This window comes from Octopus sinensis, linkage group LG3 (assembly GCF_006345805.1).
Source record: "Octopus sinensis linkage group LG3, ASM634580v1, whole genome shotgun sequence".
NCBI lineage: Eukaryota > Metazoa > Mollusca > Cephalopoda > Octopoda > Octopodidae > Octopus > Octopus sinensis.
The window spans coordinates 23,689,450-23,702,201 of NC_042999.1; the positions used below are offsets into that span (position 1 = coordinate 23,689,450).

The 12,752-nt window shown below is 38.4% G+C and overlaps 1 protein-coding gene across 3 annotated transcripts in view; it reads left to right on the forward strand.

Annotated features, from left to right (window-relative positions):
• LOC115209189 overlaps window positions 1–12,752 on the forward strand; it is a 47,734-nt gene extending 34,982 nt beyond the window's left edge. For all 3 annotated transcript variants that reach the window (XM_036500899.1, XM_036500901.1, XM_036500900.1), the window contains 8 exons: window positions 88–338; window positions 1,240–1,508; window positions 3,513–3,775; window positions 6,746–6,936; window positions 7,734–7,917; window positions 9,475–9,711; window positions 10,574–10,792; window positions 12,661–12,752. In XM_036500899.1, coding sequence (XP_036356792.1) covers window positions 88–338; window positions 1,240–1,508; window positions 3,513–3,775; window positions 6,746–6,936; window positions 7,734–7,917; window positions 9,475–9,711; window positions 10,574–10,792; window positions 12,661–12,674 — 1,628 coding nt within the window. In that variant the 3' untranslated portion in view covers window positions 12,675–12,752. The remainder of the gene's footprint in view (window positions 1–87; window positions 339–1,239; window positions 1,509–3,512; window positions 3,776–6,745; window positions 6,937–7,733; window positions 7,918–9,474; window positions 9,712–10,573; window positions 10,793–12,660) is intronic.

Below are 12,752 nucleotides of genomic sequence, written 5' to 3' on the forward strand. Positions count from 1 at the left end.
AGCTCCCCCGCATTAACAACAACATTAGTTAAATGGAATAAATAATCTGTTTATAATCTATTATTTTCATTTTTCTGTCTTCAACAGCGAAACCAGACTGCTCTTGCATGACGTTTGGCAAAATGTTTTACCGGACATTCGATGACCAAATGTTAAAGTTTAATGGTTCTTGCAGTGAAACTTTGGTGAAATCCTTGCCTGGAACCAACTATACAGGCTTTATAGTTAAAGTAATAAAAACAAAGGAGTACTCTACTTCAGAGCCCACTGTCACTCGTATAGTGGAAACGAAGTTAGAAAACACCACCATTCGACTTTTGCCTTTCAATACAATATTGGTAATATTATTCATTTTCTTTGTTGTTGCTTTTAAAATCTGGATACTTATTTGATTATCTCCCTTCCTTTTATCACTGCCCGATATGTGTCGCTTTGTGTCTTTGCCTTTCTTACTCCTTATATGGCCATTGTTACATGACACACATGACATTCAGGCGATACAAATTATGAAATATTTAAGCTGTAAATCTCGAACACTTTTGTAGTTTGTCCGTCGATGCGACGAAGACCGTCTAGTCATCCTGGGGTGGGGTGGGGTTGTTTTGTGAGTCCGCAGATGGCTAGTGGGGCCAATCTGCGCCCGAAAGAGTCTTTGACTGTGTAGACAGGGAATGGTAGCGCCTGCTACAGGGTTGTTAGCTCTGTTCTTCCTGGCTTTTCTGCGGTCTTCTGCAGCAGCGATCCTATTGGTCTCGCATGTGTTGGCACCCTTGTGGACAGCTGATTACCACCTTTCTGTGTCTAGAGCAGACTGGTCCCAAGTGTCATGGTCAATGTTGAAGGCTTTCAGAGAAGCTTTCAGTGTGTCCTTAAAGCGCTTCTTCTGGCCGCCTTGTGAGCGCTTTCCCTTTTGCAGCTCGCCAAAGAGCAATCTTTTTGGTAATCGATCGTCTGACATGCGAGCTACGTGCACACACACACACACACACACACACACACACACACACACACACTCGTGTTTGTCCTCCCAGAACAGCTTGAAAGTTGGTATTGGTGTGTTTCTGTCCCTGCAACCTAGCAGTTCGACAAAAGACACATACTAAAAGAAATAACTACTGTGGTGAATTTGTTCGATTAAAATTCTTCAAAGCGGTGCCTCCAGCATGGCCGTAGTCTAACGACTGAATCGAGTGAAAGATAGAAAGATCTAATCATGTCATATTTATTGATTTATTTCAGATAAATTCTGAGGAAAGATCATTACCGTTAATAACCAAAGACTTCACAGTTCGATTATCTGTTGGCTGGATATCACTAACCACAGACTGGGGATTGACGGTAATGTACGATGGTGTACACCAAGCATACATCAAACTTCCAATATCATTTGCTGAAAAAGTAGAAGGCAATTGCGGAAACTGTAATGGAAAGAAAGATGATTTGCCGTCAACACCAAATGGTATAATTAAGGTTTACAGAAAAGGACTTCAAGTGCAGCCCAGAACTACGTATGTAACAAACTTGTTGTTTAATTATTTAATTTTGTCTTTCTCTCTCTCTTTCTCTTTGTCCTTCTATCAACCATTGCCACCCTCCCAACATCATCATCTCACCCCATTTTATATATATGTGTGTGTATAAGTTTCTTTGAATGCATGTATATATACATAGGCGTAGAAGTGGCTGTGTGGTAAGTAGCTTGCTTACCAACCACATGATTCTGGGTTCAGTCCCAATGCGTGGCACCTTGGGCAAGTGTCTTCTACTATAGCTTTTTGGTGATGGCGCTTGTAAGAAGTGTTGAATTTGTGGAAGCGTTTATTTGGTAAATGTTCTTTGTTTCGTCTGCGAGGAGGTGTATGTTGGGTGATGTTTTAAGGATTTAGGGCAGCGAGTTGGCAGAAAAGGTAGCACGCTGGGCGAAATGCTTAACGGTATTTCGTCTGCCGTTACGTTCTGAGTTCAAATTTCGCCGAGGTTGACTTTGCCTTTCATCCTTTCAGGGTCGATAAATTAAGTACCAGTTACGCACTGGGGTCGATGTAATCGACTTAATCCGTTTGTCTGTCCTTGTTTGTCCCCTCTGTGTTTAGCCCCTTGTGGGTAGTAAAGAAATAGGTATTTCGTCTGCAGCTACGTTCTGAGTTCAAATTCTGCCGAGATCGACTTTGCCTTTCATCCTTTCGGGGTCGATTAAATATGTACCAGTTACGCACTGGGGTCGATGTAATCGACTTAATCCATTTGTCTACCCTTCTTCGTCCCCTCTTGTTTAGTCCATTGTGGGTAGTAAAGAAATAGGTTTAAGGATTTAAGGAAGGGATTGGAATAATACCCAAACCTTATCTTCCTTACAATGTTCCTTGAGCCAGTCTCAAAGTTCTGAAGGCCTTTCATATTTGGGGCGCACTTTCGGGATTTGAAACCGAATTTATCCGTAGTCGTAGTGGCGGATGAATTCTCGTAGCGTCCCAGTACATGCGCTTGATGGCACTTTCTGTCTTCTCCGTAAGTCGCATCAAATATGTGCGTACATGTGTATGCATGTGTGTGTGCGCGCATGTACGTGTGTGTGCGCGCACGCATGTCCGTTCATAGTGGCGTGCGTGCCCATATACAGATGCGTACGCTCGCAATAATACTGGCATGCACGCAAAACTATATGAACGCGTCTACACGACCACATATACTAAATACATGCACATACCACCACTTCCTACTCCCCACAATAATCCGACCGATTTAAAGGAACAGAATCAACAAAGCAAATAAATATAAAAGTATCCTACATATGTTTCAATCCGGTCATTAAATTCAGATCATCACCATTCAAGCGATGTTGGATGTAAAATAACTCCATTTTATGTCCGGGTATCATCAGGGAGGATGTTTACTTTCCGGTGATGAGCAACGAAATAAATAAGATGAGGACCGTATTTTCAAACATTCAAATAAATAACGTAAACAATAATTTATTAGGACGCCGAAATCGTGTGTGGAGATATTTTCTGACGAAATCTTGCTAAAAATAGTATAATGTATTTGAAAAATAGGCTTATAAGTGTGAAGGGACATAAAGTAGTCCTTTGATTAGAATATGGGCTGTTATGGGCTGTTAAAAGTATTGGAGACAAATTGAGAGATGAAATAGATTTTTGAGGGGGTAAAAATCAAGGGAGGGTCATCTTGTAGAGCACTATTTCATTCTGTTTCCAAATCTTCAACATGATATAAGTAGGAGAGATGCTTCAGTAAAATTAAGGAGGAAATTAATTACAATATGGCGGAAATTCATGGAATGCTTGTTTTTGTTTATGGAACGTTGCTAGTTTAAGAATTGATAAAAAGAGGAACTTTTCAGTGCTTACATACAATATAATAGCCCTTTCCAGAAAAATTCTTCTCTCTGAAAATGTTTTAAAGTAGTAGTCATTTGTTTACTATAAACAATTGTATGTATCAAACGGTATTTCTGTATAATGGTTCATTTAGTTTTTGCTGTCTATTTTCAGCTGTAAGTCCGAAGCATTGACTGTGGAATGCAGTCAACCATTGCAATGTGATACCATCTTTAAAAAACCAGAGTTTCAAAAATGTGTTCAAACTCTTGGTGAAGAAAATGTTGCTAAATTGCAAAAATCTTGTCGAGCCAGTCTATGTTCAGCGAAAAATAAAGAAGACGAGGCAGATAAACTTTGTGAAATACTTGAAGCCTTTTCAAGCGTTTGCGGAAAAGCAAGCATTGTTGTCAAATGGAGATCCGCAACATTTTGCCGTAAGTTTCATACACACACACAACACACACACACACACACACACACACCACACACAAACGCACACACATATATAAATATACGAGAGGGTGCTGAAAGGTTCCTGCTTTTAAGGGTATCGCGAAAGGCTGTGTTGCGGGCCCAAACTTCAGAGTTCTTTTGCAGAGCTTAGAAAAACTGAAGGACCACTGAAATAAGTGTGTGAATCTGAGAGGGGAATATACTGGATAGAATCATAATTAACTGATCCTTCTGTATTTTCTTTTACCCAAAGCCAGGAACTTTTCAGCACCCCCTCTTGTATATATATATATATATATATAGCACTATCTCCTACAGGCACTTGATGTAGGCTTCCATGTTGAGTCTAAGGTCGTGTGGAAAGATGAATGGAGCCATAACTTCGCTGTCACTAAAGATCACTCCAAATACCATGATGTTGACTTCATGTTTGATTTTTATCACTCTCGGTACATGTTTTGGGGACACGGCAAGCCAACGCTTGTTCTTTGTGTTCACCATTTGACCCTAGCAGAAATTTTTGTCGTCTGAGAAAAATCAAAGCATGTTCAGTTGGAGGGGACACTTGAGTTTGTTCAAAAGCTTCGTAGCACAGTCTTTCCTCTTGTTCTTGATGGCTTGGGATATAAATTGGCCCTTTCTCATCAAGCACTACCTGCTTGATAAGAAACTCAGACACTCTGGTGTCGCTGGCGATGGACCAGATCGACTTGGATGGATCGTGGTCTGGATTTCACCAACAAATTCAGGAGTTCTTTTCTCATCAGAACGATCAGAGTAAATCTTCCGAGCTGCCGTATCTTCGTAATCACCATTAGGCTCCTCCAACTCTTTCCGAAATCCTCTGCACTGTCCTTAAATTGGCACGCAAACACTCTGAAATGTTCGTATTTTTTGGCTGAGTGAATTGCGTCATGGTGCTTTTTTTTCTCACATACGGTGCCCAACAAAATCAAAAACAAACAATGCACATATGCGAAATTTAAAATATAAAATGACGACAATTTACCCATCGCACCCACCATGATAGATCGTTAGCCACTACACACATTTTTTTCTGTTCTTTTTTCTCTCCTTGTTTTTTCTGTGTCCCTTTCTGTAGAAGAGCGTAGGTTCGAAACGTAAAAGACTTTTTATATTCCCGAGCGTTATACTAATACATCTGTTTGTTTTGTACACCATCTGTCTTCGTCTTTTGTTTTTTTTCGTAAACTCTCCCTATATATATATATATATATATAAGATAAAACTTACTTGGAACGGATGCGGGGCGTTCAATCATATAATAATATAAATAATATATATACATACATATATATATATATATATATATATTATATATATATATATATATATTTATTTATTTATTTATTTGTAAAAAGAAATTTGAAAACGCCACTGTATAAAATAAATTTTTATTTTCTTCGAGATTTTACATTTTTCGGTTCTTCCTAAAAAAACGAACCTTATCAAAAATATTTTAAAAAGTTAATTGTAATAAAAATGTTCATAATCATTTCTTACTAGTCTCAACAGAATCCACGTCTTGGTGTTATGCGGGAGGGGGAGCATAACGGCTGTCTTGTGCGTTGACTAGAATCGTTGGCTGTAATCGTGAAAGTGACCGTTGGTTGTAAAGCACTACCATTATGCTCCCTACCCCACCACAAAACACCACAACGGGCACTCTTTTGAGACAAGTAAGAAACAATTATGAACTTTTTTATTACACTTAACTTTTTAAAATATTTTTGCTAAGGTTCGTTTTTTTAAGAAGAACCGAAACGTAAAATCTCGAAGAAAATTAAAATTTATCTTATATATTGGCGTTTTCAAACTTCCTTTTTTATAAATATATACCCATTCGTATTCCACCTACAATTGTATAAAGATATATATATATATATATATATATATATATATATATAATATTAATTAGAGACAAAACCACTATTATGCAAATCAAACAAAGAAAGACTTAATCCAATACATAAAAATGTTTATATAAATTAAATAAAATTAAGTTATCCACTACAATTGTTTCTTGTCACTTCTAAGGACATTCATCAGGTGGTTTTCAGACCTTCTATTCAATTTTAAATTATATATATATATATATATATATATCACCGTGATCACTGTGACCGACCAGGCTATCAGATGTTGCTACACATCGCTGGTCACAATGCGCTTCGCATTGTTTTAGCCTTCAAATGACACCACCCCGCTGGCTAAGCGAGCAGGCCAACAGAAGAAAGAGTGAGAGAAAGTTGTGGCGAAAGAGTACAGCAGGGATCGTCACCACCCCATGCCGGAGCGTCGTGAAGCTTTGGGTGTTTTCGTTCAATAAACACTCACAACGCCCGGTCTGGGAATCGAAACCGCGAGTCCGCTGCCGAAACCACTGGGCCATTGCGCCCCCATATAATTTTTATAATTTTTATAATTTTTTATAAGTTTTTATATATATATACATATATTTTTGACCTTTTTGTTTATCGCTCGAAGATTGACCGTTTTTTTCTAAAGGGCCAATCAAACAAGTCCATTTCTTTTTAAAGGTGTAGCGTTTGTAAGAGTATAGATTGAATTGATATATCAGTTCCATTCTAACAAAAACTGTCTGATGAACGGCAACGAGAAACTCAGAGTAACAGATTTTGTTGAATTTTCTGCTGCTTAAAATAAAGTATATATATATATATATATATATATATAATATATATATATATATATATATATATATATATATATATACACACATACGTATAAACATACATACATACACACATACACACACGCATACACGCACACAGAATACAAATAAATATCTTCATTTCAAAGTGAATAGAAATTAATAACTAGATTGCAGATGATGAAAATTGTATTTCCTTCTGCTTTGTTTTCCTTTTATACAAAATTCCAGTATAAAACCGATTTTATCATTCCAGCGAAATTTTGTCCTAACAATCAAGAATACAAGAGCAAAGTCTTAAGATGTCAGCCATCTTGTATTAATAAGACCCCCAACTGTACGAGGTACACAGAAGGTTGTGTGTGTAAACCCGGATTTTTTCTTAGTGGAGAAGAATGTGTTTCGGCATCAGAATGTGGTTGTTTCAAAAACGGCATTTATATGAAGGTAAGTGATTATAACATATCTCTCGGTTTCTTTAAAGTTTACCCATTTATGCTTACGAGAAAAATTAAACTGATTATGTATTATAGGATTGTCATGAAAAAGAAGCGACAGCTTTTGATTAATTGTTGTTGTTGTTGCTGTTTGTTTGTTTGTTGAGCGAAGCGGTCTTCGTCTTTGGGAGAAGTCCGAAACGTGGTCCTTTGCTATTCGTAAGACCCGCAGAAGAGAAAGCAGGTCAACTCCCCGACACCGAGAGCATCGACGGATGGATGAATGCGCGTCCAGGCTCAGCGGTTGCGTAGGAAGTCGGGGGCAAGAAACAGGAAGAAAGAGTAAGCGAAAGTTGGAGCGAAAGAGTACAACAGAGGTCGCCACCACCCACTGCCGAAGCCTCGTGGAGCTTTTGGTGTTTTCGCTCAATAAACACACACAACGTCCAGTCTGGGAATCGAAATCGCGATCCTCCGACCGCGAGTCCGCTGCCCTAACTACTGGGCCATTGCGCCTCCACTATTGTTGCTGTGTAGCTCCGGGTCAGTCCTAATCAAACAAACAAAAGTTTGATCTCAGCTGCTGTCTTTTTTTTTCTGAAATTCCATTATATTGATGACAGTGTGATTTGATCGCAATTCAGTTGACATTTGTAGCAGGTTGAGCGACTAAATTGAAACTCTCTTGTTACTGAGCGGGGTTTGGAATTCGATAGAATAAGTAGAAGACTTTAATAAAAATAATAAGTACTAGGTTCAATTTTACTCAGTGACTGAAACAAAAAAATGATTTGCTCTTTTTATTAGCTCCACGAAGAAATATATTCCGTTGATTGTCTTACAAAATCAATATGTCGCAAAGGTGGAAAAGTTGAGATAATAAAAACCGGTCCATGCCAAGCAAACAGTGAATGCAGGATCATACATAGGAAACGTTCATGCGTGTGTAACGAAGGATATTCTCTTTACAAAGGCAATTGCGATAATCTAGGTAAGATGCATATTTTGTAACATTGGTATTTTGAAACAAAATAGGTTCTTCTCCATCATTCTGTACAAGTAATATATCAATTATATCATGGCGGCGAGCTGGCAAAAATGTTAGCACGCCGGGCGAAATGCTTAGCGGTATTTCGTCTGCGTTACGTTGTGAGTTCAAATTCCGCCGAGGTCGACTTTGCCTTTCATCCTTTCGGGGTCGATAAATTAAGTACCAGTTACGCACTGGGGTCGATGTAATCGACTTAATACCTATGTCTGTCCTCTCTGTGTTTAGCCCCTTGTGGGTAATAAAGAAATAGAAATAGGTATTTCGTCTGTCGTTACGTTGTGAGTTCAAATTCCGCCGAGGTCGACTTTGCCTTTCATCCTTTCGGGGTCGATAAATTAAGTACCGGTTACGCACTGGGGTCGATGTAATCGACTTAATACCTATGTCTGTCCTTGTTTGTCCCCTCTATGTTTAGCCCCTTGTGGGTAATAAAGAAATAGGTATTTCGTCTGCCGCTCATTCTGAGTTCAAATTCCGTCGAGGTCGACTTTGCCTTTCATCCTTTCGGGATTGATGAAATAAATACTAGTTATGTACTGAGGTCGATGTAATCGACTATCTCCTCCCCCAACGTTTCAGGCCTTGTGCCTACAATTATTTTAAGGTGGCGAGCTGGCAGAAACGTTAGTACGCCGGGCGAAATGGTTAGCGGTATTTCGTCTGCCGTTACGTTCTGAGTTCAAATTCCGCCCAGGTCGACTTCGCCTTTCATCCTTTCGGGGTCGATTAAATAACTACCAGTTACGCACTGGAGTCGATATAATCGACTTAATCCGTTTGTCTGTCATTGTTTGTTTCCTCTGTGTGTAACCCCTTGTGGGCAGTAAAGAAAAACATTAGCATGCTGGGCGAAATGCTTAGCGTTATTTCGTTTGTTTTTACGTTCTGTGTTCAAATTCCGCCGAGGTCAACTTTGCCTTTCATCCTTTCGTGGTCGATAAATTTAGCACCAGTTACGCACTGGGTCGATCTAATCGACTGGTCCCTTTCCCCAAAACATTTTGGGCCTTGTGCATAGAGTACAAAAGAATATATCTAATATATCAGGTGTTTCTGATAAGCAGCTAAGAAGTATCAATAATGAATGTATTTGAATTTGCCTACAAAATTAGCGTAGTAATGATGTGACGTAGAAGGGCTATTAAAGCACCGAATAAAATATCTGTGTTTTGATTCCAAATCGCATCGCTGACTTATATGATGGTATATGCATATTCTTGCCCATCTCAAGCAACCCTATCCGGCTAATTATATCTACACTTGTCAGAAGTTTTGATGGGAATGTCCCACCAGTATTCCTTATATTGATGTGTGTGAATGTCTTCAATAACAGGGGGATTCTCTATATTTATTTCAAGTCAGTCTTTTTTCTTATTGGCATTGTGTATTATTTTAGCAACAGCATCATGTTGCATAAGGAGGTAGTATCTTGGCAGCAAGGCCGCCGAGGGGAGCATCTTGCTTTGTTCGTCAACCGTTTTGCATATATCTTTTCAGGCTTTGGAAAATTTATCCGTGTCCAGCAAGCATTACTTCAAATAAGTCCCTTCTACATTTACCTCGCTGCACACCCAAACAACTGCGCAAAGAAATGTCAGCAAATCAAGGAATGCTTAGCATTCAACTATGACAATAAAAATGATATATGTAGCCTGTTATCTGAAGATGCCTCTACAAACAACACTTTGAAATCAGAAGATTGTGAACACACAGACTACTATCAATTGAAGAAAAGTATGTAATATTAGGAGTACTGGTAGTATTGGGTTGTCCGGAAAGTTCGTGCCGATTTTTAAAGGAAAGAAAAAGGTCAATAAATATTTGCCATTACATTTTTTAATCAACCAAATATGAACCATTTTGTTGCACAAAGCGTCTCCATCTTTCCTTTAACTTGAAAATACCCTCTTCCCAGAATTGAGGTGGTTTCATGGCAAAGAATTCATCAAAATATCTTTTTACGTCATCCAAGGAATTGAAATTTTTACCAGTAAGACTATTCTGCAGAGAGCTGAATAAGTGAAAATCCGAAGGAGCAATATCTGGTGGTTATGGAGTGTGGGGTAACACATCCCAGCCGAGCTTCAGCAATCTTTGTCTGGTTCCCAAAGCATCAAGTGTCGAAAATGAACTTTCTTATCTTCCATTTTAAAAGGTTACAGAATTAACACAGGTTATAGGAACAAAACCCTTCTTCCGCGAAAAGATAGCTTAAACTATGCTCTAAATGGAGGTGTAGTCAAATCTTATTTTATGGACGCAACCATGATCTAAAATAAGTCGAAAGGTAAACTACTATAAATCGGCACGAACTTTCCGGACAACCCAAAAATTAGATTTCCGTTTCCTCCATTCTTATTTCATTTCTCTCTCACTCACTCTCTGTCTCTATGTCTATATCAATCTATCTATTTATCTATCTATCTATCTATCTATCTATCTATCTATCTATCTATCTATCTATCTATCTATCTATCTGTCTGTCTGTCTGTCTGTCTGTCTGTCTGTCTGTCTCTGTATCTATCTATCTATCTATCTATCTATCTATCTATCTATCTATCTATCTATCTATCTATCAATATATATATGATATTAGTTTCAGGTGCAAGGAATGTAATTAAAGGAGCGGCACTGAGCACCTGCGACGAAAAAAAATTGGTTAACGACAATTACTCAAAACCGGAATGTGAGAAGACTTGTTTGGCCGTGAAGTGTAGTGCACTCGATTATTCAGCTACTAAAAAGCAATGTCATATCTTCGAACATGATATAAAGCATCATGGTTTGTATGGAGACGAAGACACAGTATACGTTGGTAAGTTTACTCTCGATATTATTGGATATTCGTGAAATCAAGTTCCACCGAGGCTGCATTTGCCTTTCGGTGGCTTACAGAATATGTATCAGCTGTAATCATCTAGTCCCTCCCTCAACATTTCAGACATTTTACCTTTAGCAGAAAGGATGTTATTTGACATTCGAAAGTGGCAAACCGGTATAATGTTTAGCAGCATTTTTTCTTCCTTACGTTCTGAGTTCAAATTCCACCGAGATCGACTTTACCTTTTATCCATTCGGGGTCGATGAAATAACAACCAGTTGCGCACCGGCGTCGATGAAATAACAAATAGTTGAGTACTAAGGTTAATGTAATCGACTTGTCCCTTGTATCCCAAATTATAGGCCTTGTGCTCCAAGTAGAATGGATTATTATTGGTCAGCCGTATTTCTATTGTGAATTCTGAGACGGACTTTACACGCTGCACACAGTGAAGACAATTAAAAAAATCAAGTTAAATATTAATAGTTTTGTATAAATTAGTTAATCATATAACAATTGCTTTAATTATATAATAGTTGCATTGTTCTTAATCGCAATTCCCTCGACTGAGTGGACTTGTGATCGAAGGTGTTCTAACGATCACCACCTCCTCGTCGAGCCGAGCTAATCATCATAGTTTTTATCTTTCAAGGATCTTTAGGAATAAAATGTAGATATCTGTCTGCCTATCTATCTATCTATCTATCTATCTATCTATCTATCTATCTATCTATCTATCTATCTATCTATCTCTATCTATCTATCTATCTATCTAATTTGATTCACATTGTTTATTTCTCAGCTTGCTTGTTTCCCTGTGTTTGAATTGAAGTAATTCTACTTGTTGCGATTTTAATAATTATACTTAGATCTACTAATTCATCGTTGAAGTAAATAAATACTGATTATGGAACAGAAGCAGTTCTAAAATATTTAACACCCGGGAAGAATCCCTATAAATGTATTGCGTTAAAAGTGTAGGCGCAATGGCCCAGTGGTTAGGGCAGCGGACTCGCGGTCGTAGGATCGCGGTTTCGATTCCCAGACCGGGCGTTGTGAGTGTTTATTGAGCGAAAACACCTAAAGCTCCACGAGTCTCCGGGAAGGGATGGTGGTGATCCCTGCTGTACTCTTTCATCACAACTTTCTCTCACTCTTACTTCCTGTTTCTGTTGTACCTGTATTTCAAAGGGCCGGCCTTGTCACTCTCTGTGTCACGCTGAATATCCCCGAGAACTACGTTAAGGGTACACGTGTCTGTGGAGTGCCCAGCCACTTACACGTTAATTTCACGAGCAGGCTGTTCCGTTGATTCGGACCAACCAGAACCCTCGTCGTCGTAACCGACGGAGTGCTTCCAACCAACAACATTGTCACATACTTGTGTCACTTCCGAAATGAGTTGAAATTGGCCAGTCTGAAGTATACAGAAACTTATAACTAATATACCGATTTGCGATGACACCGTACAAGCAATAAAATTCAAATTGTGCAATAGAAGCAGGTCTAGCGTAAAATATTTATCTGTATAACACACTTAAATCTCTTCATAAAGGGATATTACCTGGAATACGTTATGTATATTATATAGAGGCGGCATGCTTAGCGGTATTTCGTCTGCCGTTACGTTCTGAGTTCAAATTCCGCCGAGGTCGACTTTGCCTTTCATCCTTTCGGGCTCGATAAATAAAGTACTAGTTTCGCACTGGGTCGATGTAATCGACTTAATCCCCTTTTTTTGTCTGTCCTTGTTTGTCCCCCTCTATGTTAAGCCCCTTGTGGGCAGTAAAGAAATATATATAGATTAATATTGATGTGTTTTAAAGATATCTAAAGTTTTTTCATTTTTCATTATTTTGCAGGTTTTTCTGAATGACCTATATCCTAAATTACGTCAAGTAAACCATTATATGTATAAGCACAAATAAAGAGTCTAAATATCTATTTAAAAAAA